The sequence below is a fragment of the Manis pentadactyla genome, chromosome 15, assembly GCF_030020395.1.
Source record: "Manis pentadactyla isolate mManPen7 chromosome 15, mManPen7.hap1, whole genome shotgun sequence".
Taxonomy (NCBI): Eukaryota; Metazoa; Chordata; class Mammalia; order Pholidota; family Manidae; genus Manis; species Manis pentadactyla.
In genome coordinates, this window is record NC_080033.1 from 4,024,829 (window position 1) to 4,051,885 (window position 27,057).

The window sequence follows — 27,057 nt, forward strand, 5'->3', positions numbered from 1 at the left end:
CCTCAAGACCCAAGCTTTCCACAGTCCTGGCTGAAGTAGCCTCAGGACACGCCAGCGCAGGGACAGAGGGACAAGGCACTACGGAGGAGGTGAGTGTGCTGGAGGAGGGGGCAGGGTTCACACGACCCCCTACCCTCTACCCCCAGGGGCCCTCTGAATCTGGGCTGGACAAGAGTTCTGAGAACCTGTGCCCTGCAGCCTGGAGTGGCTGCAGCAGAGGGGGAATCTAGGGCCTGACTTGGGAGGGTGCCAGCCAAAGGGTAGGAGGGGATGGGGGCAGGATGAGGGGACAGGGAAGACTTGGGGACTCTTGGGGATCCAGAGAGACTGCGAGGGAGAGGGCGTGGAGAGTTTGGATTCACCGAAGGAGGAGAGAGATGAAGCGGCAGAGACGGGCCTTGGGGCTGATGCCCTTTGAGTTCAGGTGGGGAGACTGAGGCTAAATAGGGGTGAGTGCTTTGTTCTATCTCCCAGAGAAGGGGTCTTGGAGATGGGAGAGGGGACGAGGGTTGCGACAGAGATGGAGCAGGAGACAGGAATGGGAACGGGGTTGGGAGTGAAGATGTGGACGAGCTTGAAATAGGCAAGGCTGGTGACAGGACTGTTGGGGAGCAAGGTCTGGACTGCGGTTGTGTTGGCTGGTGTCGGGCTTGGGCATGCAATTTGCAAGGCAGTTCTCTAACGCTGTGACTGGAGGCGATGACTTCTGCAAACAGGTTGGGCCCGCCTGTGCCTGTGGAGAGGGTTTGGGGCTTTGGGGAAAGGCTGGCATCGAGGAAGAGGAGGAGGGGCCCCAAAAGGGAAGCTCTGGCGGCCAAGACATCCTGCGGGAGCTGGGAGGCTGGGGGCTTGAGGGTTGTCTCGGAAGTGAGTCAGGGGCTGGGCACTGGAAGGCAGATGAGGGGGCGGGATATAGGAGCCAGTTTGCAGAGCCAGGAAGAGGGAAAATGCCGGGATCAGTTTTGGGAAAATGCTGCAGCCAGGTCTGAGGGTGTCGGATATGGTTTTGCAGCATGGATTCCAGTTTGGGGGTTGATGTGGGAGCCACTGACAGAATGTCACATGTAGTTGGGGCAATGTTGACTTAAGTGGGAGGGAAATTGGAGCCCCCTCTTTCGAGGTGGGATGCTAGAACCAGTTCTGGGGGATGATGGAGCCATTTGGGGGTTGAGGCACATGGAAGCCAGTTTGGAAGATGAAAGACAGAAATCAGTGGGTGAACGGTGTGTGCATGTGTATGGGGGAGTGGGGCTGGAGCCACGGGGGGGCTCCAGGCAAGGGTTGCCATGGTGACTGCCTCCCTGGGGGATAGGGGACCATGGAGACTGAGAAGTTGGAAGATGTTTCCAGGAACCAGAGGCTTGAGAAATGACAGCTAAGGTCTAGAAGCTGAAGTCAGGGAGGAAGGAGGCTCCCCACCAGGAAAGAAGAGCATCTTGCCTGTGGCCCAGCCAACTCAGGGCACCTGCAGCGTCAGCCTCCCCCCAAGCTCCCATGCACCCACACCCACCTGCCCAGAATCCGCTCCTTTCTGCCCCCACATGCTTAGAACCTGTCCCAGTTCAAAACAACCAGTCATAGGAGAGCATGTGAACGGTTGACACTTTACACAACTTTGTCAGTTACACAGTGGAATAGTAGGCAGCACTTAAAATAAATCAACTAGAGCCACAGAGACAGGCATGGAAAAATCTCCCATGTAATGTTTATGTCCCACAAAAAACATAGTGCCATAGCATTTATAGAGTTAGAAACAATGTAAAACAATATATTATTTTTGGAGGCAAGTCTGTATAGGCACAGAGTAAAAGTCGGCTTGGATGGATGGACCGCAAGTTCTAGATGGGCTGCGCTGGGAGAGGGCGAGAGGGAGCCTGCTCAGGGTCGGCTAAGGGGGTTTTAGTGCTTTTGTGCGCTTGATTCTTAAAAGCTCCAAACCAAAGAGAATGAATTGAATGTTTGATTAGAGCAGTTAGGATTGTAGGCACAGTGGGTGGTTGTTAAGTTTGTTCTCTCTACTTCTCTGAATGTTTGGACTATTTCATCATTTTGAAAAGCACCCTTCCGTGGCTGTCCAGTGCCCCCGGGAGAAAGCCCAGGGCCCCCGGCGGGGCATCCAAGGCCCTGCAGGGGCTGCTTCTGGTTGACCTCTCTAGCTTGACTCATCATTCCTCCTCCCCCACCAGGAATGAAGTCCTTGCCTCCTTCCTCCATTTCCTGTTTGGCACCCATTCATTCCCTGAGTGCCTGCCCCGGGAGCTGAGGACACAGTGGTGACCAAGACAGCTCACAGTCCAGTGGCGACCCAGACCCATCCCCAGACAGTGCCGGCGCAGAGTGGGCAGGGCACGGGAAGGGGGAGTCCTGGGAGGAGCGTGCACCTGACTCAACTGGGCATCCCAGGAGGGGGCATTGGGGTTGGGTCCTAAAGCATGACTGGAGCATGGAGACTAGGCTTCCCCGTGGAGGGTCAGCAGATGCTGAAGCCCAGAAGAGCCTTGAGTAGGGAGGAGACTGTGAGAAAGCCCTGATGAGGTGCATAGCTGGCGGGTAAAGGGACTGAATCTTGTCCCAAGGGCCCTGGGGGGCCATGGATGGTTAAGAGAAAGTTTGTGCTTTAACAAGGTCCTCAAAAGTGGACTGAAGAGGCCAACACTAGAGGCTGGAGATCAGGGCGGAGGCAGCAGGGAAGCGGGAGAGGGCTGGGGCTGGAGCAGAGGCCGTGGACAGGGAGGACACGAGGGACGTGGGAGATGGGACGAGTAGGACTTGGAAGGCTGTGAGCCTCATGAAAGCAGGGACTGGGTCATCTTGGCCTCTGCTGTGTCCCCAGTGCCCCAGTGCACAGAGGCAGGCCAGCAAATACCTAGTAAATCTTTTGTTTTTGTTGTGGTAAAATATATAGCATCAAGTTCACCGTATTAACCATTTTGCAGTGTTTGATTCAGTGGCTTCTAGTCCATTCGCCACATTGTCAACAATTGCTACTATCTAGTTTCAGAACATTTTCATTCTCCTAAAGGAAAACACTGTTTCCATTAAGAGGTCACTCTCCAGCCCCTGTGCGCCAGCCCGGGCAACCCCTAACCTCCTCGTTGAGGTCATTTCCCAGTAAGTTTGTGCTGATAAAATGAACAGAGCTGGGTTGAGGTGACAAAGGTACTGGCTGGACAGGAGAGAGGGGGCAGGTCCCCAGGGGTGTGACCCAGATGTCTGAGTAGACACTGGGGCCTTGGTCCCCATGCTGTCTTTGCCCTCTGCTGGCTGTGCCACCTTGGGAAAGATGCTTCCCGTCTCTGAGCCTGTGTCTTCATGGAGTAGGAGGGCTGGCAGAGATGACAAACCCTCCAGGGCAGGCATAAGGCTGGGAAAGGGTCGGAAAGCCACACCCAGGGGAAAGGACCCAGGCTTCAGAATCAGACAGGCCTGGAGGTGAATGCTGGCTTTATCCCTAAATCACTGTGGGGCCTTAGACCAGCACCTGCGCTCTTCTGAGCCTCAGTTTCCTCATCTGCAAAATGGGCTTAATAATAGTCTTCATTGGGATTGTGCAGATTCAAGAGATTCTGAAGTGCCCAGACTGGTGCCCAGCATGCACGCACCAAAGTGCTGGGTACACAGATGCACTGTCACCAATATCACTGACAGTCCATTATTTTTTCCCCAGGTGCCTGTCAAAATGCCCATCCTGAAGAGTCTAGGGATGGCAGACGCTAAGATGCCCCGGGTGCAGACCCTGCCGCTGAGGTCCTCTCGGAACCCCTTTGAGGAAGTTCCAGGGCTGGAAGAAGAGGAGGTTGGGGAGCTTGGGACCCTGCCCAATGGGACATCTTGCCGCCGCCGGGCCACCCTGGAGAAGCTGGCAGGCCTGTCCCCCTTCCGGCTGGGCTGGACTCCTGGCCGGCGGGCGGGCAGCCCCGGGGACGGGCCGCCCCGCTCTTTCCTGGGCCGCATGCTCATGCCAGGGATACGCAGGAGCTCAGCAGATTTTGGCCTCCTGGCCAGGCTTCAGGGGACCCGAGCCCAGGGTGACGAGGAGGCGGCTGGGGAGGCAGCCCGGAGACTGGCTTTCCTGAAACTGGGGCGAGGGCCCAAGCCCCGGAGGGTGTCGCTGGCTGAAAGGGTGGTGCCTGCAGGCGAGGCAGCTCCCGAGCCCCCGCCCAAGGTCCCTGAGCCCCCCAAGGCAAGGGAGCCCTTGTCAGGTGAGTGGGAGCCCTGGGTGGGACCTGGGAGGGTGCCAGGATCTCCACCTGTGCCCCCACCTCCATTCGCAGCTCCAACTTCCCACTGCCTGCCTGCAGCCTCACCCCACCTCCTCTCCTGTCCCCAGCCTGGCCCTCTCCCCACCTGCCACCCTCAACCTCAGCCCAAGTCCCTCGGACAAGTTCATCACCAGCTGTGCTCCAGTCTCTTCCCTTCCCTCCCCTTGAATGCAAAGGAAGCTGACCCCACACCCCTCGCCACCCACACTTCCAGCCCCACCCTGACCCTGGCCTCCCCTCCTTCTCCATCGCCAACCTCTTCTCCCTCTCCACCCCACCCTGAGCCCCAGCCCTAACTCCTTCCATCCTAAGACACCCCCCCAGCCTCCACCTTCAGCTCCATACCTGCCTGAGCTCCTCCTGTCCAGACTTCAGGGTCAGACTCACCCCCTGCCCTGGCTCTGCCCTCACATCTCTGGGCCTTCGCATCATCTTCCTCTGTGCGTGTCTGTCTTGGTGTCCAGGCTCCCCCTTTGTAAGGTCAGCAGTTATACTGGGTTACAACCTGCCTTGTGACCTCATTTTTTAATAATTTTTTAATTTTGATATCATGAATGTACAATTACTTGAACATTATGGTTACTAGACCCCCCCCCGATTATCAAGTCCCCCTCACATACCCCATTACAGTCACTGCCTTGTAACTTCATTTTAACTTGACAGACTTCTGTAAAGAACCCCATCTCCAAATAAGGTCCCATTCTGAGGTACTGGGGGCCTTACACGTCTCTCGTCTCAGGTGGGACACAATTCAACTCACAACACCGTCCTTCTGTATCCTGAACCCCTATACCGCCCAGACCCCAGTGTCTTCCTCAGTGCCTCTTTGGTTTCCCATAGCCCTAGCAGTCATCTCCACCTGGAGACACAGCGCACGCTCGTCCCAGCTGATCCCGTCCTCCAGACGCCATCTTTACTCCATCTCTGTGCCCAGCACCATTCCCACCAACTGGTCCAGTCCCAGCCCAGGCTGGTCCTGTCCATCCCCAACCCGTCCCCCATCCCCATGAACAACTTCAGCCCTTTTCCCTCCTCGGTCTCACGCCCTCCTCCCTCCTCCTCATTCAGCCCCATCTTCAACCTCATCCTCAAAGGCAGCCTCTCCCTCCATTCTCAATCCCATGTCCACCCTGTCCCGAGGTCTAGTCCTAAACCCCACTCCCCACCTCCGTCTCCATCCGCATTACTGACCCCGTCCACCTCTGCCTCCCTCCCACTCTCAGCTTGCACCTGACCTCCCCTCCACTCACATCTCCAGCCCCCTCCTTCCCCAGCCCCGGTGTCACTCTCAATTCCTTTCCCATCCCCTCTGCACACTTCAACCCCAACCTCATCCTCATCCTAGTGCCCTCCGCCTCCCCACCTTTATCCCCATCCTCATCTCCAGTCCCATCCCCGGAGCTCCATCCAGGTCCCCAGCCCAGTCCCAACCCCCACACTCATCCAACCCCAGCCCCGGCCCTCCCGGCCCCTCGCCCTCTGGCTGCGCCTCCTCGGCGTCCTCCTGTGCCCTCCAAGTCCTGGCCACAGGCTGTTTCAGCCCTGGCTCCCAGGGGACTGGGAGGGCACGGCTGGGAGGTGAGGAGGGGGTGACTGGAGCTCCCGCCTTCTGGAAACGGATGGGCAGAAATAGCCCTGGCCAGGAAATAGTTTCTCTGCCAGGGAGGAAGTGGAGGGGGTGGAGGTGTCGGGGTAACCCTGGGCCGCCCTGGGCTGCCAGGACCCTCCCTTTGCTTTCACTCAGAGGCCTCCCGCCACCCCCCCCCCGCCCCTTCTTTGAGGAGTCTGAACTCAAGGGTGCCAGGTCGCCCCCCAGCTGCTTTGCCTCCGAAAGACCCGACCTCTGGTCTTGCTGTCCCCTCCCCACAAGCCGGCCCCGACCCTGCCCCCTCATCGGGGCTCCTCTGCACCCCCCCTTACCTGGCGTCCCGCAGCCCTCCCTTCTCTGATCCCTTTTTCTGTCCTCGCCCCTCAACTCCCCTGATGTCTCCACAGGGCGCAGCCCGCCCCCGATACCCTCTGCCCCCCTTTCCCCAGCCCTCACTCTCTCCCTTCTTCCTCAGCCCCTCACCCTCCCCTTACCCTGGCCTCCCCCAGCCTCCTCCTCTCTTGACCCCCTCTAATGTCCTGACCTACTCCCCACATCCACACTCTCTCCCATTCCCAGGCCCCTCCTCCTCCCCTAACCCTCTCCCGGCCCCCTCCCCGGCCCTCTGCTCACCCTCCCGTCCCAAGCCCTGACCCCCTCCCGCCCCGTCTTCCTCTTCTCTCCACGTGCCTCAGCCTCCCGCCTTGACCGCCCTGACCTCCTCTCCCTCCTCCCGCCCCAGCCCCAACTTCCTCCTCCGCCTCCCTCACCCTGCCCCCCACATCCCTCATCTGAACCCCTTCTCCCGAGCCGTCCCCGACTCTTCGGTCTGCCCCTAAGCCCCTTCCCCTTCCCATGCCCCCGCCCCCGCCCACCCGGTTCCCCCCCCACCTGACCTCCCGCTCTGCCCCCCCAGTGCTGGAGATCCTGAGCTTGATCCAGCAGCGCGAGCTCGCGCGAGCCGACGAGCACATCTTGGAACTGGAGGCCGAGGAGCTGGCGTCGTCGGGGGACGGCACGCCCGGGCCGCCCAAAGCCGAGGGCGCGGGCGGGGGCCGCCGGGCGCGGGACGTGGCGCTGCTGTACGAGGCCCTGCAGCGCGAGCTGTGGGCCCTGGTGCGCGAGACCCTGGCCGGCCCCGGGCCGGGCGCGGGCGCCGGGGCGGGCGCCGTGGCGCAGCTGGGCCAGGTGCTGGTGCAGGAGGAGGCGGCGGACGGGCGCCGGGGGCCAGGGGCCGCCCGCAGGCTGCGCGCCCGCTGGGCCGAGGCGGTGGCGCGCGCGGCGCGGGAGCGCCTGGAGGCGGCGGCGCCCGGGGCGCCCGGGGGCCTGGCGGCGCAGCTGGAGGCGCTGAGGGCGCGGCTGCTGGAGGACATGGGCGTGGTGCGGGGCCGCCTGGCGCCCGCCTACCCCGCCGGCCTGGGCGCCTTCGCTGTCTACCTGCGCGGCTACCACGGCGCGCTGGCCGAGTGGCTCGGGGCCGCCGCCCGCCGGAGGCTGCCGCTGGCCGACCGCTACGCGCTGCTGCACTGGCACAACCAGGTGTACCCCAGGTGAGTTGGGCCCGGCCGGCCCAAGGCGCGGAGCACCTCCCGCCGTCCCCAGCTCCAGAAGACCTGGGAACGGCCAGCTAGCTCTTCCCTCCTAGCGCCTTAATACACCTGGCCCGTCCAGTCCTCAGCACTGGGGACATTCACAGTCCTAGAATCGTAGCGCTCTCCTCCCTGTCATGCTGGGACATCAGCAACACCATTCCTTCCAGTTGCAAAATCCTAGCCCCTTCCAGTCGTAGAGCTTTAGCACTGTGGACCCGTCCAGTACCAGGACCTTCCCACCCGTCAGGCTGACACCCTCAGATCTCAGCACTGTCCACACTTCTCGTCCTAGGATCGTAGCACCACTGATCCTTCCAGACTGAGAACCTTTGCATCGTGGACACTTGCACTCCTAAAATCTTAGCACTATTGACCTTTCGAGTCTTAGAAAGGTCACTGTTCACCACTCCAGTCCTACAGCCTTAGCACCATTGACCCTTCCAGACTTGGAACCTTAATATTCCCACCCTTTCAGACTTCGAACCTATTAGCACCATCAGCCCTTCCCGTTCTAAAATCTCAGCACCATCGACCGATCCAGTCCTGGAAGTTCAGTGGTGTGGACCCCATTCAGTCCTAGAACCTTAGCACCATTGATTCTTTAATGCTAGAACCTTAGTACCCATCTTGGCACAGCTGACCCGTAGAATTCCTGAACCCTTGCCCTGCAATGTCTGTAGATCCTCGGGCATTAGCCCTGTTGACTCCAATCTTGCATTTTTGCACTGGCACAGCCCTAGAGCCTGAGCACCAAGGAGCCTGCAAATCCTAAACCCTGACCTCAGCCCCTTTTTGGATCCTAGAACCTTGGTGCTGTTGATCCTTCCAGTTTTAGGGACTGTAGCACTGTTGGGGCCCTGAATTGTACAATCCTTAACACCACTGATGTTTCCAGTCTTAGAATCTTATCACGGCCATGTTTTTGGATCCTAAATCATACCCATTCTTGTGGCCCGGGGTGGAATGTGGTGATTAGCCATGACTGGGTCATGTATTCACTCCAGGCCAGGCGCTGTGGAGCTGGCCACACCCAAGTCACACATTGGAAGGTTAAGGGGGCGGTGGTTCCTCAAACAAAATCAGGATGACATCACTAGGACAGTGGGAAGGCAAAAGCTACCAACATCCACCCCCTGGATCCTCTTTGGGAATACATGTTAATGGCACTCTCACACCATCCGTGCGAGATGGAGGCAGGATAGAGAGTCTGGACCGCTTCCTGGAATGGTGGGACATGACTTAATTCCTATTTGTAGGGAGATGGTGCTTCTGGCTGAGAAGATGCCAGGAGGAAAAGCCTGGTGTGTGTTGGGGGGGCAGTGGCGGGGAGGGAGTGATGGTATCACACAGGCCAGGGCCTGCAGGAGTACAGAAGTGGGGAGTGAGGGCTGGACCGGGGAGGCCCCCAAGGCCAAGTGAGGGGGTAGGGACTGGGAGTGGAGGTGGGAAGGGAGCTTCTGACTGAGGAAGCCAATCACGGATGAGGCCTTGCAGGCCAGATTATCAAGCTGGGACTTGAACCCTGCAAGTCCTGCCCGGACACCATCCATCAGGGAGCTGACTCAGAGAGCTGGAGCCAGGGAAGCAACAATTCCAGAGACTTCCTCTGAGGGATGAGCAAAGCTGGCCCCAAGAGAGGAAGGGAGTGGCCCAGGGTCAGGAACACTCTGGTTGTGAGGAATTGGGGTGGGTAGGGGCTCAAGGGCCCAGCCCCACCTCTCACACACCTTCTTGTCTCTTCCTCAAAACCCCAGAGAAGTCCTAGGGCTGGTGGACCTGGTTGCCCTGGAGAAAGGGGATCTAGGACCCCTCCTGTCCCCTGGCACCCTGCGCGGCTTGGAGGATGAATGTGTCACAGACGTTAAGGTACCCAAGACTTGGCAATGGAGATTTGGGAGGGAGCAGGAGACACTGCAGGCACAGAGGGGTTACACTGGGCCTAGGGGCCTCTCCTCAACCCCCTTTCACTATTACCATCTCCCTTTGGGGATTTCTGAGCTCTGCCCAAAAGATACAGCAAAGTAAGCCATACCACTCCTGTCCTATGTCCAGTTCTATTGCAAACACCCAGCTGAGCACAGAGACACTCAGCAAAGGTTCAATACATTGAGACATTTCAAATCTTAGGGCAGGAGAGAGTCAGTCACAGGACCTCAGCTCACAAAAACAAAGATAGAAGGAGGGCATCAAAGCATCTGTGCATATAAGCAGGGCTAATAGTAAACATGGTCAGTAACTGGCGAGGCACAGGCATAGCTGAGCAGAATGGCCCCAGCTATGAACACCCAGCGTGGCCTTGGGGCTATTTGCCGCCTGAATGACAGTCATGCTTCAGCCACAGAAATCAGAATCTTTGCAGCTTGGGAGCCTAGAATCTGAGAATGGAACATGTCTAGACTCTCAGGCTCACCGAAGGACACCCTGAACCAGGAAATCAGAGATATGTAAACCTTAGAATTCCAGACCCTTGGAACTCTTGAATCACAGAATTGGACAATCTTGTAAGAACTATTTTGTAGAACCTGGGAGCAGAGTCTTAGGACCATCAGATAATGAAAGAATGAGAGAAAAGACCCTTACACTGGCTATTAGATGGAGGAAGCTTAAAACCATAGACTCTTAATCTCAAGGTCCAAGTGGTAGATTTAAGAATGGAAGTGGCTGATGAGGTTTTCTGGTCCAACTTCCCTTCCTAGCATGACCTTGACGAGCTCACAAGTAGAATCCAAACCTGCCTGGGACTGAGGGGCGGGGATTGGAGTGGGGGAAAGAGAGGGAGAGGCTCCCAGGCAGCCCCCGACTGCTGTCTCTCCCCCGACCTCTCGGCTGCAGGCTCAGACGCGAGCAGCCCTGCTCCGAGTGCTACAGGAGGATGAGGAGCACTGGGGGAGCGCAGAGGACGCACCCAGCAGCCTGGCGCAAGATGTGTGCGAGGTAAGGAGGGGGGGAGGAGGAAAGGGAGCCCCCTGTGGTGAGAAAGTGGGACCTCATCTCCTGTCATCTGGACCGTGCAGCTGCTGGAAGAGCACACAGAGCGAGCGCCACGCATCAGCCAGGAGTTCGGGGAGCGGATGGCTCACTGCTGCCTGGGGGGCCTGGCAGAATTCCTGCAGAGGTACGGAGAGCTGAGGGCAGGGCTGCAGGTCGGCGTGGGGGCACCAGGATCCGCCCGGATCTAACGGGGAGAGGAGAGATGAAAGGGGATGAAGGGAGGGTGCCCAGCGCCTCAGCGGGGACGCCGGCTTTGCTGGGCTGAGTGCCCCGCATGGACCCCTATCCAGCCGTGCTCCATCTGTCACGCTGCCCTCCTTTTCTCTTCCTACCAGCTTCCAGCAGCGCGTGGAGCGATTCCACGAGAATCCAGGAGTCCGGGAGCTGCTTCCTGACACCTATATCAGCAAGACCATCTCCCTGGTCAATTGTGGGCCCCCCCTGAGGTGAGAGGGCCAACGGTGTTGGGGGGAGAAGATCAGTCCCAGTGACAACCTAAACCGGGTGCCAAGATCCAGGGTGGGGATCACAGAGCTGGCCCAGGGGGGCATGTACCTGGGCCTTAGAGGCATCAAACCTGGGCATCCTGGAAAGAAGCTTAGCATCACAGAGCACTAGAATTAGAGTGTCGTCAGGACACTGGCGTGTTGGAATGCTAGGAACTTCACAGCCAGCCTGAAACACTCTAAGAATTACACTTTTTTGCCCTTTCTCTTTTATTTCCCTTTTTTATTAACTTATTTTTAGAGCATTTAAAAATTGGTAAGCATGCACATGGTTCAAAATTCAAGATACAATCTGGCATACTGGGAAAAGCCTCATTCCCACCCCAAACCCCACCATTGCTGGCTATGGCTCATGTCTTCCTATCTTTGTAGGGATATTTGTTACATTTACCAATAAATCTGCATAAGTCAGTGTATACATGTGTATGCATACTACATACATATACATGTACATGCATAATTCATACATGCAGAAGGAAATGTATTTAACTATGTGCATGCAGTTATTCTTTTTCCTTTAAAAAAAAACCCACAAATGGTGGAATACTGAATGCACTCTGCCCCTTTTCCCTTAACAGTTTGGAGATATTTCTGTTAGTACATGAAGAGTTCCCACATTCCTCTGTAATACCTGAACTGTATTCCACTGTTTGATAGACCATCATTTCTTTAATCTGTCCCCACTGGACGGACAGCTGGCCCCACCGTTTTGCAGAGAAAAACCTGGCACATCTGTCATCTCCCACAATTGTGGGCACTCTGAGGGACACAATCCCAGAAGCGGGCCTGCTGGGAGTTGGGCAGAAAGTGTCAAATTTGGTCCTTGGACCTGGTTACTGTTTTCAGTGATGGAGGGTCATTGACTTACAATGACAGAAAATGAGAAGGGTAGAATTTGAAAATTATAGATATTCAGAATCACATTCCACAGAGCCCCCCCAGCCCCCAGCCTCCCAGACATCCTCGGCTATTCCGCAGGCTCCAGATCCTCCCCGGAGCCCCTGTCTTTCCCCAGCTCCCCATCCGACCTGTCACCCCTGTGCCCCACAAAGAGGCCATTTAAGGAGGGAGACAGGTCCAGGCAGCTGGGCTGAATTTTGGGGGGTCCTTAACTTTTGGCTCCACTGATCCCCACAGGGCTCTGGCAGAACGCTTGGCCCGGGTGGGGCCCCCGGAAAGTGAGCCGGCACGAGAAGCAGCGGCCAGCGCTCTGGACCGCGTGACCCGGCTCTGCCACCGTGTCCTGGCCGACCTGCTGTTCCAGGAGCTGCAGGTGAGTGAGGCAGGAGCTGGGGTGGGGCCAGGACAGGTGAGTGCCCCCATCCCGCAGTTCCTTTTATCCCACGACTCAGTGTTTGGCCATGTCTGGTCTACTTGAGGGTGAGTGGGGGGTGCAGGAAGGAAGAGGTAGGAGGATATGGTCAAGGGGAGGACAGAGAGCCATCAGCAAGAGAGGCCCCTCCCACTGAGGTATCCCAAATCCCTGTCCAGCCTCTCCTAGACCCCAGAACCCCATTCCCAGTGTCTGGGCTCCTGGGCATGCCTGGAAGGGTCTCTGTTCAGGGGTGGGTGAGAGTATGTGGGGAGGGTGGTGGGAATGAGACTGAGAGGTGTATGTGTCCCTGGCTGTAATGCATGCACAGTCCATGATGTACATCAGATCACTTCCATCTTCTGTTCAGAACCCTTCATGGCTCCCAGCTCACTCAGAGCAAAAGCTGAAGTCCTTGGCATGGCCCCTGAGACCCTGGATGATCTGACCCTTCCCTCTCTGATCTCATCTCCTAGCACTTTCTCTCCTCCACTCCAGCCCCCTTGCTGCTCCTTAATCTGACAGACACATGCATACCAGTCTCAGGGCCTTTGCACCTGCTCTTCCCTCTGGTAGCCACCTAGCTCCCTCTCTCACCTCTGTCTAGTCTGACTCAGATATCACCTTTGCAGCCAGGCCTTCCCTCACTGTCCTATTTGAAACCAAAGCCCCTGAAACTCCTTCCCACTCCCTTCTGCCTTTGTCTCTGGAGCACTCACTGCCTCTGTCAGGCAATGTCCTTTGCCTTCTTTCCAACCTGTGTCTTCCCACTGGAACGTTAGCTTCACAAGAGCAGGGATTTGTTGGGAAGTTCCCAAAATAACTTTTTATTATGGAAAATTTCCAACATACACAAAAGTAGGCAGAATGACCGAATGACTTCTTGGGGACCAGCCCCAGCAAGGACCAACCCTACGCCAGTCTGTGTGATCTTTCTGCACTTCTCCGGCCTGCTGGATTCCGTTAAAGCTGATCCCTGACATCCTATCATCATCCATCAACATTTTGTCCTGTATCATCAAAAGATATGGAATCCTTTTTAAACAACAATTCCTTTACATCACCAATATCACATCTGTATGCCAAGTCCCCCAACCCGCTTATGAGTATAAAGTACTCAGTTTTCTTTGTCTCATTCTGTGCTGTGTCCCCCAGTTGTTCTCAATGTATCCCCACTCAGGGCTGGGCCACGAAGAGCTCATAGAGTGTTTGTTGAGTGACGAAACGGACAAGTGTGTGGATGAAAGTGAACAAGAGTGGGGGAGTCTGGGGCTGCTAGGAAGGGGGTACAGTCTTTGTTCCAGGCCCAGCTGCACCACTTCCAAGTTGAAAGTTGCTTATGCTCTACGGGGCCTCTGCTCAACTGGAACACAGGCACAGAAATGTTGGCTGCCCTGTGGTTGTGTGCAAGCAATGAGACTGTGGCCATAATGCTTAGCGTGGGTGCCGGCCTGCAGGCGCTGGCTGTTATCTTCATAAATGTACAGACTTCTCAGCTGCAGCGACATACCCAGCCTGAGCTCATTGAATTCACACCTGCTTTGCAACAAAAGCTCGCAGGCCCCATTTTTGGAGGGTCAGAAAACTGGGCCACTGTTGATGTGCAAGCAGGAAGCAGGTGATGGGGCCCAGGGGGATAAGGAACTGCTTCAGACCCCATGGGCACCAGCCCTAGATGTCCCTTGTCACATCACACTTCTGCTGTCTCCCCGGAGGGCAGGGTCTCCCCGAGGGACACACTCACTGCCCATCCCACCTCCTGGATCAGCCTCTCTCCTCCCCCTGCCAAGTAGTCACTCATTACACCCTATGAATCTACCACCTGGATTCTGCTTTCCCCTCCTCCCCTTCCTCCCCACTTTCCCCATCTCCAACCTCCCTCTACGACTTCCACTGCAGTCTTGCCCCTCCCAGTGATATGTCACAAGCCTGAACCTCTCCCTCTCCTGTTCAGAATCTTCCATGGCTCCCCAGTGCCCTCAGGGGGAAGCTGGGGCTTCTCACAGCCCCTGGGGCCCTGTGTGCACCACCCACCCAACTGTCCCCATCTCTCTACTCCCCAGGAGGCTGCTTGGTTTAATGTGCTTCTCTTGCTGTCTTGAAGCTCTTAATAATTCCTGAATTATCTTTAATTCATTTTGGACTTGGCCCTGTGAGTTATATAAGTGGTCTTGCCAGCCACACTGGCCTTCTTTCCAATCCTTTAATGGGCAAGCCCATCTGAAATTCGGACCTTCTTCACACTGATTTTCCCTCTGACTGAGCCCTTCCCTCCACCACTGTTCACCTGGCAAATGATGACCATCTATCCAGGCCTCAGCTCTGGTGTTCCCTCCTCCAGGAAGCCCTCCCAGACCTCTGTGCTGACTCAGGCATCCCTGAAGGGCTTCCTAAACTCCAGGGTCCCAGTGCTGCCCAGCCTTGGTTCAGTTGGGGGAGCAGGGTTTCAGCAACGGTTGAGTTGGGCAGTGAAGGGGGAGAGTGGGAGGGAGAAGGGCTACGAGCCACCCCACTCTGTCCCACCCAGCCCCACTTCAACAAGCTGATGCGTAGAAAGTGGCTGAACAGCCCAGAGGCCCTGGACGGCATCGTGGGCACGCTGGGTGCTCAGGCCCTGGCCCTGCGCAGGATGCAGGATGAACCTTACCAGGTGTGTGCTGGGCGGAGGGGGTCAGCTGGAAGTGGGAGTGGGGGCGGGGCGGGGCGGGGGCGGGCTGGGGTGGAGGTGGACAGGAGCGCCCAGCTTAGGGAAAGCCCCTCAAGGCCAAGAGCTCCTCTCTCCAGGTGGGTAGGTGGCTCTCGCTTGGGTCTGCGGGGAAGCGTTTCTGTGGGTACTGGGGTGCAGAGCGATACTAGGGCTTGTGCGGGTGGAGCTCCCGAGAATGGGGAAAGGGCTGGGATGGGGTACCTTTGGGACCTGTAGGGGGTGTCTGCGGGCTAATTAGGGCACCGAGGAGGGGATCATCTGGCGGGACAGGGGTCAACAGCGGGACTCGCGAGGGCAGCTGGGCGTGGGCAGGGGAGGGGTTCGCGTTGGATGCCCAGAATGGGCTCGGGTGGGTGGGGAGCGGGAGAGAGGGTCCCGCCGGCTCACGCCTCCTCGCGTCTCCCGCAGGCGCTGGTGGCCGAGCTGCACCGGCGGGCGCTGGTCGAGTACGTGCGGCCCCTGCTCCGCGGGCGCCTGCGCTGCCGCTCGGCGCGGACCCGCAGCCGCATGGCGGGGAGGCTCCGGGAGGACGCGGCGCAGCTCCAGAGGCTGTTCAGGCGGCTGGTCAGTGCGGCCCGGGGGCGGGGGCTCCGAAACCACGGAAAACCTCGGCCCCCGAGAATCCCCGGACCCAATAGCTGGGGGTGGGGCTTAGAATAAGACCCTCACCCAACTTAGCGCCAAGAGTAACGCTTTGACCCTCGCCCTCTGCGCGTAAGCAGCGGCGTTCCCACGGTGCGAGCTCGCCTCCGGGCGCACGTGCGGAGCGTCCTGTCCGAAGGCCCGGGGGTGGGGATTAGATCCTCTGCCCTGGTAAGTGCATAGGACCTTACCTGGCACAGAGGTAACACTGCGTAACTAGCTAACGAGCTCTTAGGATGAGCACAGACAGAAGCTGAATGCAACAGAAAAGCAGAACCTCGGGCTTCTCAAATCCAAGAATTTAAAATCGCCGACTCATTCGCACTCAGCAGTAATCAGCGGGACCGGAAGGGCCTCTCTCAGCCGCTATTCCAGGAGTTTCTAGTCTCCGGTTCTTGAATGTTGTTTTTCTTTTTTCCTTTGAAAATGTTTTGAGAGTACAGAGAGATCCCCAGCACAGTTACCCAGTTTTCCTGAATGGTAACATTTTACAAACTTGGACTAGGTTTTGAGGGGTGTGTCCAAGCCCAAAATTATCTGCAAAAACTGGGAGTAGATCATATTATGGATTTTTCTTCAGATTTCTAAAGGTTCCAGATAACCTCTGACCAAAGTCTGTCCTCTGCCCGGTTTTACAGCTGAGAAAGCCGAGGGGCCGGGCCTGGGGAGGGTGTGTGTTCGAGGAGGGGGCACTGGGGCCAGGGTGAGCCCGGTCTTCTCCCGCAGGAGTCCCAGGCCTCCTGGCTGGACGCCGTGGTGCCCCATTTGGCCGAAGTTCTGCAGCTGGAAGACACGCCCAGCATCCAGGTGGAGGTGGGGGTGCTGGTGCGGGACTACCCTGACATCAGGTGAGAGCCCCCACCCCCACGCCCACCTGGCTTCTTTTTGCCCGCCGCCGCCAGGCCGAGGTCTCCGGCGGGTCTTGGCGTCCGTCCCTGCGTTTCCTGCCTCTTGGGAGAGGGAGGGAGGCGGCGAGCGTGTCTGACGGCCGTTTCCTGCTGGAACCAGGACATTATTAATACTATTTCCCTCCTTCTCCTGCCGCCGCCGCCGCTAACGCCACCGCCACCAAGGCTCGCAAACAAACAGGCGGTCACAGGAAGCCCAGGGCAGGGGGGCACGAGGCCGCCGGGCGGCAGGAAGGGCCGGCCCAGCAGGGGAGCCGCGGGGGACCCGGGGACACGCACGGGCTCACAGGCGCACACGCACTGGACAGCGGCAGGCGCCGTTCACATCTAGCGGACCTTTTCCTTGATGTACGGCCCTCTCTGAGCCTCATTTTCCTCATCGGTTCCATGGGGTTGAAAAGTATTATTTTCATAGGATTGTTGGGAGATTCAATTCATCATCATCATCAATAGTGACAAGCATTAACAATTCCAGTTCTTGCTTAGTGAGTCCTTATGTCAGACCCAAGAAAGCATCTTACGCACCCCCTCTTTATTATAGTAAGACCTGTAATGAAAGTTATTGTAGAAAATATACAAGTAAAGGCAGCGTTGTTCTAAGTGCCTAGCGTCATTTGAGGCAGGGAAAGACCAAGCCGCTTCCCCCACAAGTCACAGCTAGCAAGTGGCAAAGCTGGGACTTGGAGGACCCAGGCAGCAGGCTCGCTCTAAAGCTGGTGCACCTGATCACCGCACCACACCGCCCCCTGTAGACGCCGGATGGTGGCAGCAATATCTGGCGGCGCTCTTCCTGCAGACACACTGTACTGGGAGAGACACAATCCCACGCTGGGGAGTGACGCATCATCAGGGCTTGGCATCCAGGACTGAGGTTGAAGTTCTGGGACCGAATCAGGATGGACAGCACCCGTGTTCTGGGGAAGGCACAAGCCCTGGAGTCCCACGGGAGCAGGTGTCCCACTATTCCTGCTGGATTGGGGTTTCTGAACTTGAGCATGAAGCTCAGTTTGAAAAGTGTCAAGCTGGGCTGGGGGCAGTGCTTCCGAGGCTGACTTGGGGGCTGTGTTCTGGAGCTTGGTTGAGCAGGAAGGCTCTTGGGCTACATTTTGGGTGAATGTTTTGGAGCCTTGGGGTTCCACTGTGTGAGATTTAGGGGTGAGGGTTGCAGAACAGAGTCAGGGTTAAGCACAAAGTTGTTGGTTGGAGTGAGGGTCTCCAGGGTGAATTTTAGTTCTGGAGTAGAATTTTGGTTGAGCCCAGTTGTGGGCATGGTTGGGATGCAGGTTCTGCCATGGGATCTAGGTGGAGAGCTTCTGAGTTGAGCTTTCGTTGGGAGCTGTGGAGCTGCTGTGGCCGAGAAGCTTCCAGAGCCAGCCTTGGGCTGAGGTGAAGGACGTATGTGTGAACACTTCTGGGCTGGAGCTGAGCGATGCTGGGGGCGGCCTCACATGAAGTTTAGGGTTCCTGTAGATTCCAGAGCATAAACAGGTGTGAGGGACCAGGATAGAAATCAAGAAGCTCTCTGAGATAAATTGGGGGTGAAAATGGAAGGTTGTTTTAATCAAGGATTAAAAGGAAGCTTCCTGTGCTGGGTTTGGAGGTGAGGGTTCTGGAATCTCTGGTGCGTGGAAGGCTTTGGAAATGGTTGGATGTGAAGTTCTGGAGGGGTCTGGCAGGGAGCCTGGGGGGTGGGCTGGTGTGAAGGGAGACGCTGGGGAGCCTGGTGCAAGAGGGGGATCTGGAGGGGCACTGGAGTGAAGGAAGGGCCTGGGGGTGCTGGTGGTTGGGGAGGGATTTGGGGAGACTGGTATGGAGGGGCAGCCTGGAGGCAGCAGAGGGCATCCAAAGCTGAGGCAGGTTCTGGACGGACAGCGTCAGTGGGCTGGTGCGTGTCTGGAGGGGAGGACCCCATGCACCTGCCCCTTCCTCTACCCCCAGGAGGAAGCATGTGGCGGCTCTCCTCGACGTTCGTGGCCTGCGCAACACAGCTGCCCGCCAGGAGATCTTGGCGGTGGCCCGGGACTTGGAGCTGTCGGAGGGGGGAGCCCTGTTGCCCCCTCGGGACCGCACCTTCTTTTCAGACGTCCCCGTGCCCCGCCCGCCCTTCTGCCTGGGCCTTCCTCTCTTCCTGGGCCACCTCCCCCTTTCCCGGCTTGCCAGGCCCCATTTGGCCTGTCTGCCCCGGCCTCGGGCCTCCTCTCCGTCCCCATCGCGGCCCCGGGCCCGGGCCCGACGCTGAGGCTCCCCCAGCCCTCCTCCTCAGTTCCCCCATCTTTGCTGCTGACAAATGGCCTCCTGTTCGGCCCCCTCCCGACTCCCTGCCTGGGACCACAGACCCCTGGGATGGAAAGAGCCTTAGAGGTCTTCCTGGCCACCCTAAACTCCCTGTACAGAAGGGAAACAGAGGCCAGAGGGAGCAAGGACCAAGCCAAGGCCGCGGAGCTCATTCCCAGAACCAGTGCCCCAGCCCAGTGTGTGGTGGGTGGCGTTTGGAAAGCTCTACAGAAATATCTCCGGCCCCCCTGTTCCCTCACCTCAAGGTCTGGCCCCCAGCCAATGTATTAAGGAATGTACGATACTTAGAATAAAGAGGTTTCTATTTAACACAAGGAAGGGCTGAGTCCCCAGTGTGTGGGGGAGGAAGGACTGGGGGCAGGGCCCAGGGCCAAGGGCTTCTCACACACCCAAGGCCGGGCTAGGGTCCAACTCTTGGGCAGGGCAGAGGAGGCTGAGGGAGGCCCTGCAGGGCCAGGAGCGGCCAGGCAGCCCTGTTTACACGGAGTTCCCAGGCTGTGACTCCATCACAGACCCTTGGCCACCCTGAGCCAGGGTTCTTCATTTCGTCCATCCCAGAGTGCCTCTCCTTCATTTCTGGGCCTGGCAGTACCTTGGCATGTACCCCCCCACCTTACCCTACCCATCCATCGTCAGCCGGGAAGCTGTGTCAGGAGAGGGAGGAGATTGGGGGCGCGGCCAGTGGCATCCAGGGCGCCCTTCTGGGTTGACGCAGGAAAATCTCAGGATGGGAAAAATTCCAGCTTCTCACCTCCAGCCCTGCCGGATCCTGGTCCCCATGGAGACCTCGAGGTCACCTCCCTGCTGACCTCTGCCCCTCCGGCCGGTTGGACAGCCCATGATGGATGCTTCCTGGTGTGTTTTTTTCCCCCCAAGAAGTGGGAAGGAGGAGGCAGCCAGGGGTCAATGTTGGGACTGCGGTTGGAACCTCACGCACATTCCATTTCATAAGCTGGGGGACTCAGGATTCTTGGAGCCCTGGGGCTGTATGACCCTGCGCAGGAAGCTGACCCTCTCTAGGCTGTGGTTCCTGTTCCTTTCTGGGGAATTACTTAACCTCTCGTTGCCTAGGACATGGTGAGGCGTCCAGAGGATGTACCCTCCTCACGTGTCGCTTTCAATGTCACTGACATTCAAGCGAGGGAAGGAGGAGATAACACCAGGGTGCAGTTCAACGGTGTTCTTTTCAGATTTCGGTGCCCCACTTAAAAACAGCTTTATTGAAATATAATTCGCATACCGGACAATTCATCTATTTGAAGTGTGTGTTTCCATGGCCCTCTGTGATCTTCACAGGCTTGTGCGCCCATCCCCATAGTCAACTTCAGAATGTTTTCATCAGCCCCAAAAGAAGCCCTGTACCCCTTAGCCATCACCCCCAAGCCCTGTATCCCCCCTAGGCCCTGCTGGCCACTCATCTACTTTTTGTCTCTGCAGATTTGCCTATTCTGGACATTTTGTATAAGTGGGATCATTGAATATGTGGGGTGTGTGTGTGTGTGTGTGTGTAGTGAGGCTTCACTTAACATGAGATCTACCCTCTTAATGCATTTTTAAGTGCACCGAGCAGAACTGCTAACTATAGGCATGATGCTGTGCAGCAGATCTCTGAAACTTACTCCTTGTGTGCAACTGTAACTATGTCCATTAAACAACTACATGTCTACCCCTCCCCCTCCCCTGGAACCTCCATTCTATTCTCTGTTTCTACGAGTTTGAGTATTTAGTTCATGTAAGTGGAATCACACAGACTTTGTCCTTCTGGCTTATTTCACTTAGCATAATGTGTCCAGGTCCATATTGTCATGCATGGTAGAATTGCCTTCTTTTTTAAGGCTGACTAATATTCCACTGTATGGATATACCACATTTTCTTTATCCACTCATCTGTCAATCGACATTTGGGCTGTTTCCAGGTCTTGGTATTGTGAATAAATATGTGTCCTCTGTGTCTGGCTTCTTTCACTTGGCATATTTTCAAGGTTCATCCATGTTGTAGCTGTGTCAGTATGTCATTTCTTTTTATTGTCAAATAATATTTCATTGTGTGGAGATACCACATTTTATTACCCATGTATCAGCTGATGGCTGTTTAGGTTGTTTCTGCTTTTTAGGTATTAGGCATACGGTACCCCATTTTTTTTCTAGATGGCAAATGTTTTTTTTCTTTGAGAAACTCTGACCTTACTGTGAGCCTCCATTTCCACTTTTGTAAAATGGGCAAAGGGTGCTAACAGCTGCATTGAGTTAGTGCCTACTACATGCCAAGTCTGTGCTCCTGAGGAGTCACTCAGTGACCCTTCTCAACAAACTCGCTGATTTGGAGACAGAGGCCTAGACACAGGGAGGGATGCAGCCAAAGTCACCACCAAGTGCCAGGGGCAAGATCCTCTCTGCACTCCCCGTGCTCTGGCAGAAGCCACTCTTCCGAGCCAGCTCACTGAGAGGGCTCAGTGAAGAGGTCATATGTGAGGCACACAGCACAGGACTTGGCCCATGGGAAGTCCTTGGAAAAAGTTAGCTGTTTGGACTCAGAATTCTTTCAATCCCAACTCTGCCTTTTCTGGCTGTGGGAATGGGGTGGGGTTGCAGCCCTTTGCTGGGTACCTGGTCTGTGTAAGTGTGTCCTAAATGCACAGCATCTCATGTCACTGTCCTCTGGGCTTGGGAGATTTCAGGCAGGAAGTGGGCTCCAAAGATTGGGCACTAGCAGGGGAACAGTATGTTGGAGACTGTGGCTGGGATTTCAACCCCAATCAGGCTCCACGAGCTCTTGGCCACTGTCTACCAGGCCCCGCTGTGTGCCAGGCCAAACCACGTGCTTGAACTGTGCTCCATGCCTTGCTGGCTGGTCCCAGGCCAGCCTCCCCATTACCCCCGGGCCATGGATGGTGTTACTGTCCTTGGCGCCTGGATGAAATCGCCACAGTCACTCTGCTCCTGCAGCCAAGTGGCTCAGCAGCCCCATCACTGGGGAGGAAAGAGATGCAGCCAGTGGGGAGGAGAAGCTATCGTGCGGTCACGGTCGCGGTCCAGGGTGAGAGAAAGGGTGGAGTGGGTCCTCCAGGTGACCTTGCCCTCTGCCCACTGGGCCCGGATAATCCAACTTCATCAAAATGTGAACTTCTCCAGGACCAAAGAGGCACCTGGGCCGGAAATTCTGGGAAGGAGAGGTGCCGTGGGTCAGGAGCCACCCCACCCTGGGGCTTCCCGCCCCCTCCCCTCCAGGACCCTCTTGCGTGGCCCAGTGCTTTCCTCATGAACTGCTGACCCAGGCAGGTAATTTTCCATTGAGCCCTCTGCCTTGGGCAGCCCCATCAAAGCGCCTGAACAGTGCGGAAGCGACCCCCAGAGGTGTGGAGGGGGAGGCCAAGGGAGGCCAGTACCTGCCCAGCAAAACCCCAGGGCCCTTCACCAGCCATCCAGATCCAAGCAGCTGGCTGAGTTTGAGGAGACAGGCCTGGGGCTGCAGAGAGGGGGAAAGGGAGGGGACTTAGCAGGCTCCCAGCCTGCTGCACAGCCCAGCCCCAGGCCTCCTGCAACCTGCACCCCATCAGAAGGCCCCTACCCCTGGCCGGGCCTCAGTGCCTCTCTCCAAGCCCAGCCCCTACTCTGCGTCTCCACAGCTCTCCCCAGGTGCCATGCCCTGGAGTCTCAGGCTCTCTTCTTGAGACCTTGTGCCCTCCTGGAAGCTCCCCTCCCATTTCTGAAGTCTGCCTTCTCCTGTCTGAGCTTCCCTGACCCCCTCTGGGCTCCTAGTGGCTGAGTCCTGTCTCCCTGACTTGGGTCCCCTCTGAGTCTCCATTCTCTCTATTCCTATAAGTTAATTAATTATTTTTAAACTATAAATTAATTAATTATCATAAATTATATTACTATAAAAATATAGTAATAAATTAACAATTGATTAATTCCGCCAATCCACCCAAGTTCATCCTCTAAGCACAAACTTGTGCAGGTGGTGCTGGGGACACTGGGGACCTCAATAGCATTGGCCCTGACAATCCAGTGGGAGAGCCTTGTCTATCATCCAGACTGGTCAGGGCAAGAGTTAGGCAACTCAGAGGTCTGGGGGTCCCTGTCTGAGAGTCAGGGAGGACTTCCTGGAGGAGGAGACATCTGTGCTGAGATTGAGGTCTGACCTGGACTACAGACATCATCCTGCAGTTCAGAATATCCCAGACACCCTGAGGAGGAAAATGGAGCCCATATATCCCCCACATTTTCTTTTGTCTTGCCTAATGCATTTGGTTATACTTGGAGCAGTTTTCAAAGGGAAATTTAAAATGCTCATATCCTTAGACACAGAACTCCACTTTTAGGAATGCATTCTTTTGTGATCTGCAGGTGCAAAACTGACACTTGAAGGACGGTAGTCACTGTTACACTGTTCTAAGCAGCAAAGATGGAAAACAGTCAATAGGCGATTGGTTAAACTGGGTCTGGCCTAGCCAGAAACGGAATGCACAGCAGCTGATAAAAGACTGGAGGCATCTCTTCCTGTTCTGATATGCAACACCTTCCAAGATACACTGTTCCATGAAAAATGCAAAGAGCAGGACAGGGGATACATCTTGGTAAATGTATTTATAATGCTAGATAAAGAACACTGCCCAATTTATATCTATGAGCATCTCTGGGAAATAAGATTAGAGGGAGAAAGAAGATTACTACTTTCTAATTCATTATCTATTCCCTTTGGACTCCTTAAAACTCTTTATAAAAGTGTAGTAAACACACAGAAAGGCACACAGATCATTAAGTGAAGTTCCATGAATTTTCAGAGAGAACACACCTCTGTAATCAACACAGGTCAAGATACTTTTCCAGTCCCCCTCCCTTGAGCGCCCCCCAAAAGATCACCACTGCCTTGATTCCAACACTATTGATTACTTTTGTCAGTTTTTGAACTTCATATAATTAGAACCACACATTCCAATGACTCCAGTTTCTGTCTTCTTTCATTCAATATTATATATGTTCATTCAACATTATATTAGATTCACTCAACATTGTATGAGATTCATCCATGTTGTGCAAAGCAGTAGTTTTCTCATTCTCATTATTCTATGGGATTCCTTGGTAGAAACTTGCCCTTATTTATGCATTCTGCTGTTGAGGGACATGTGGATTATTTCCAGTTTGGTGCTTGGCAGGTATTGTTCTACATCCTCTCCAGCACTTGATATTGTCAGTCTTTTTAATTTTAGCTGCTCGAGTAAGTGTGTAGTAGCATTTCATTGTACTATTATTCAGAATTTTCCTGATGTTTAAAAATGTGAAACATCTTTTTATGAACTTATTGACTGTTCATATACCTTCTTTTGTTAAATGTCCAAAGCTTTCACTCTTTTTTGTTGCCTTGTCTTTTAATTAATTATTGAGTTCCATAAATTCTGGAGACAAATTCCTTGTTAAATATATGTATTGCTTCGGTATTTTGCATGGTTTTTAATTTTTCTGATGTTGCCTTTTGAAGAACAGAATTTGAAATCTTAATGAAATCCAATTTATTGATTTTTTTTCCTCTTAGGATTAATGCTTTTTGCGTCCTAAGAAATCTTTGCCTCTCTTAAACATGCAAATGTTTTCCTATGGTTTCATCTAGACTTTTCCAGTTTTTCCTTTTAAATTTAGGTCTAAGATCCATCCTTAGTTAATATTTGTGCACGGTGTGAGGTAGGAGTTCAAGTGAATCTTCTCTGATGTAAGTATCAGACTGGATTACACTGTTACCTTTGTAGAAAATCAGCTCATTATATATGTGTGGATCTATTTCTGGATTTTCTATTCCATCTCACTGATCTACACCAACACAGTACCCTGATCAGTAACTGCCTAGTAAGCCTGAAAATCAGCAAGAGTAAATTCTCCAACTTTGTTCTTCTTTTACAAAATTATAGTTAACCTTCAACAATGCAGGAGTAAAGAACGCTGACTCTCATGCAGTTGAACATCCATACGTAAGTTCCGCCTCCCCCAAAACTCAACTAGTATTAGCCTACTATTCACAAGAAGCCTTACAGATAACATTAAGTCACTTAACACATATTTTTATGTTATATATATTATGTACTGTAAGAAAAGAAAATGTTTCTTCAATGTGTCGCAAATCTCCCAAAGTTTTTCCAATATAGTTATTGAAAAAGATCTGTGTACACTGTGTGGAACTGTGAGGTTCAAACCCGTGTTGTTCAGGCAGCTGTACATCAGTACTAAGTCCTTTATTTTTCTACATACACTTTTTTCTCTAAAGATTTAGTTCACTTTATTAAATCATCAAAAGCACTGCAACATATCATTCTGAAATTCCTTCTAGGTTGTACAGTTTCTCTTCGTCTCTCTATAGTTGTCACTGTTACACTTCCTACTCCTCAGACTCCATCATTCCAGAAGGGTAAAGCCGTGGCATTCTATGACCGCCACTTCTTTTTAAATTTGGGAGTCTTTATGAGTTTCTCAGGATTTGCCTAAATGACAGCCTCTATGAAGTGGGCCAACCATCGAGAGCTATGCTAAAATTGAAATCTTCAGCATCTTCGGATCTTCGACATGGGCATCAGTTTTGGAGAGACTGATTCTAGAACTGGCTTCACTCTTGTATCTTTACCTGGAGATCAATACTTCTTAGAGATTCGTTGTTAAAGTCTTTTCCCACCTCTTTATACTACTCTTTGCTCCTGTCCACTCACACCTCATTTATTTCAGTCTCTTCTTCAGGGGCATCAATTATCATCAAATAAAATTATTTTTTTGCCTTCAATATCTCCATCTTCTCTCTTATCATTTATCATCTTATTTTTTTCTCTTTCTCTATTCTGGGAGAACTTTTACAAGTTTGCTTCCAAATCAGTCTAATTCAGTTTTTTTAAATTCTGTGATGATTTTTGGACCCGAAGCTGATGTATATTATGATTTTGCATTTTTTAAGGCCCCTTATTTTTATTTATTTATTTTTTTTGAGAGGGCATCTCTCATATTTATTGATCAAATGGTTGTTAACAACAATAAAATCCTGTATAGGGGACTCAATGCACAATCATTAATCCACCCCAAGCCTAATTCTCATCAGTCTCCAATCTCCTGAAGCATAACGAACAAGTTCTTACATGGAGAACAAATTCTTACATAGTGAATAAGTTACATGGTGAACAGTACAAGGGCAGTCATCACAGAAACTTTCGGTTTTGCTCATGCATTATGAACTATAAACAATCAGGTCAGATATGAATATTCATTTGATTTTTATACTTGATTTATATGTCAATCCCACATTTCTCCCTTATTATTATTATTATTATTATTATTATTTTTAATAAAATGCTGAAGTGGTAGGTAGATGCAAGATAAAGGTAGAAAACATAGTTTAGTGTTGTAAGAGAGCAAAAGTAGATGATCAGGTGTGTGCCTGCAGACTATGTGTTAATCCAAGCTAAGGCCCCTTATTTTATATAATTAATGCCTCTATATATCTTTTACTTTTTTTTTGACCCTCAGCCAACTCAGATTTTGCTTTGGTCTGTTTTCTTATTTTAAATGTTTATTTTTAAACATAATGCTATTTTTCTCAAATGGGGGAGTATGTCAAGCAAACTAAGTTTAAATAAATAATTTTTAATAAATATGTATTTACTTCTTTATATGTGTACTGTGTAACATAAAATAATATGTATAAAGAATATAAAAATATATGTATAATGCTTACACATTTGTGATAATATTTATTTTTAGATCACAATCTTTTTTCAGAATTGTTTATATGCTTATTTATTTCTTGTTTGCACATCTTATGCTTAAAAAATAGCTATCTATCCATTTAGATGTTTTCCTAAGAACAGTGTTGGGAATTTCTGTGTAAATGGGCTCATTATTAACTCTGCTGGGCCCTCCCCAGATTTCTCCTTCAGTTAGGATTGCTCCTAGATGGCTCACTGGTGATTCAATCTGCTACATAACAGAGAGACTCTGTGATGTTCCCGGGACGCCTGCTCCCTTCCTAGGTCTGGAATAGCCACGTAATTTCAGGCTCAGTTGCTTTCACTACTGGTAATTCAAAATAGAGAAGGGCATTTTATTTATTTATATCTATCTATCATCTATCTATCTGTCTATCTATCTATCTATCATCTATCTATCCATCTATATCTATATCTGTTTATTAGGTTTATTGAGGTGTAATCTGTATACAAATGCACATTTATATGACAGAGACATATACAGTTTTTCTAGATGAGTAAAATTCGCACTTTCTAGT

The 27,057-nt window shown here is 53.4% G+C and overlaps 1 protein-coding gene and 1 long non-coding RNA gene across 5 annotated transcripts; one reads left to right on the top strand and one right to left on the bottom strand.

The window, feature by feature from the left end:
• On the top strand, positions 1–25,705 carry EXOC3L2 (exocyst complex component 3 like 2). 4 transcript variants are annotated; one of them, XM_057492920.1, is made up of 12 exons: positions 1–93; positions 3,668–4,202; positions 6,767–7,400; positions 9,197–9,308; positions 10,275–10,376; positions 10,457–10,557; positions 10,769–10,879; positions 12,077–12,212; positions 14,779–14,901; positions 15,367–15,522; positions 16,327–16,448; positions 25,123–25,705. In XM_057492920.1, the coding sequence occupies exons 2-12, from the start codon at positions 3,680–3,682 to the stop codon at positions 25,202–25,204; spliced, it is 2,202 nt and encodes a 733-aa protein (XP_057348903.1). In that variant the 5' UTR covers positions 1–93; positions 3,668–3,679; the 3' UTR covers positions 25,205–25,705. The 4 variants fall into 4 exon arrangements, with proteins under 4 accessions (XP_057348903.1, XP_057348904.1, XP_036741518.2 ...); XM_057492921.1 differs by lacking the exon at positions 25,123–25,705 and adding an exon at positions 17,160–18,190; XM_036885623.2 differs by lacking the exon at positions 25,123–25,705 and adding an exon at positions 18,447–19,117 and having other exon boundaries at positions 2–93.
• On the bottom strand, positions 12,091–14,790 carry LOC118912483 (uncharacterized). Its single transcript, XR_005024806.2, has 3 exons — positions 14,539–14,790; positions 13,104–13,261; positions 12,091–12,206 (listed from the first exon to the last, which is right to left on the bottom strand). It is a non-coding gene; the product is annotated as an uncharacterized LOC118912483 (long non-coding RNA).
• Positions 25,706–27,057: the final 1,352 nt, after the last annotated feature.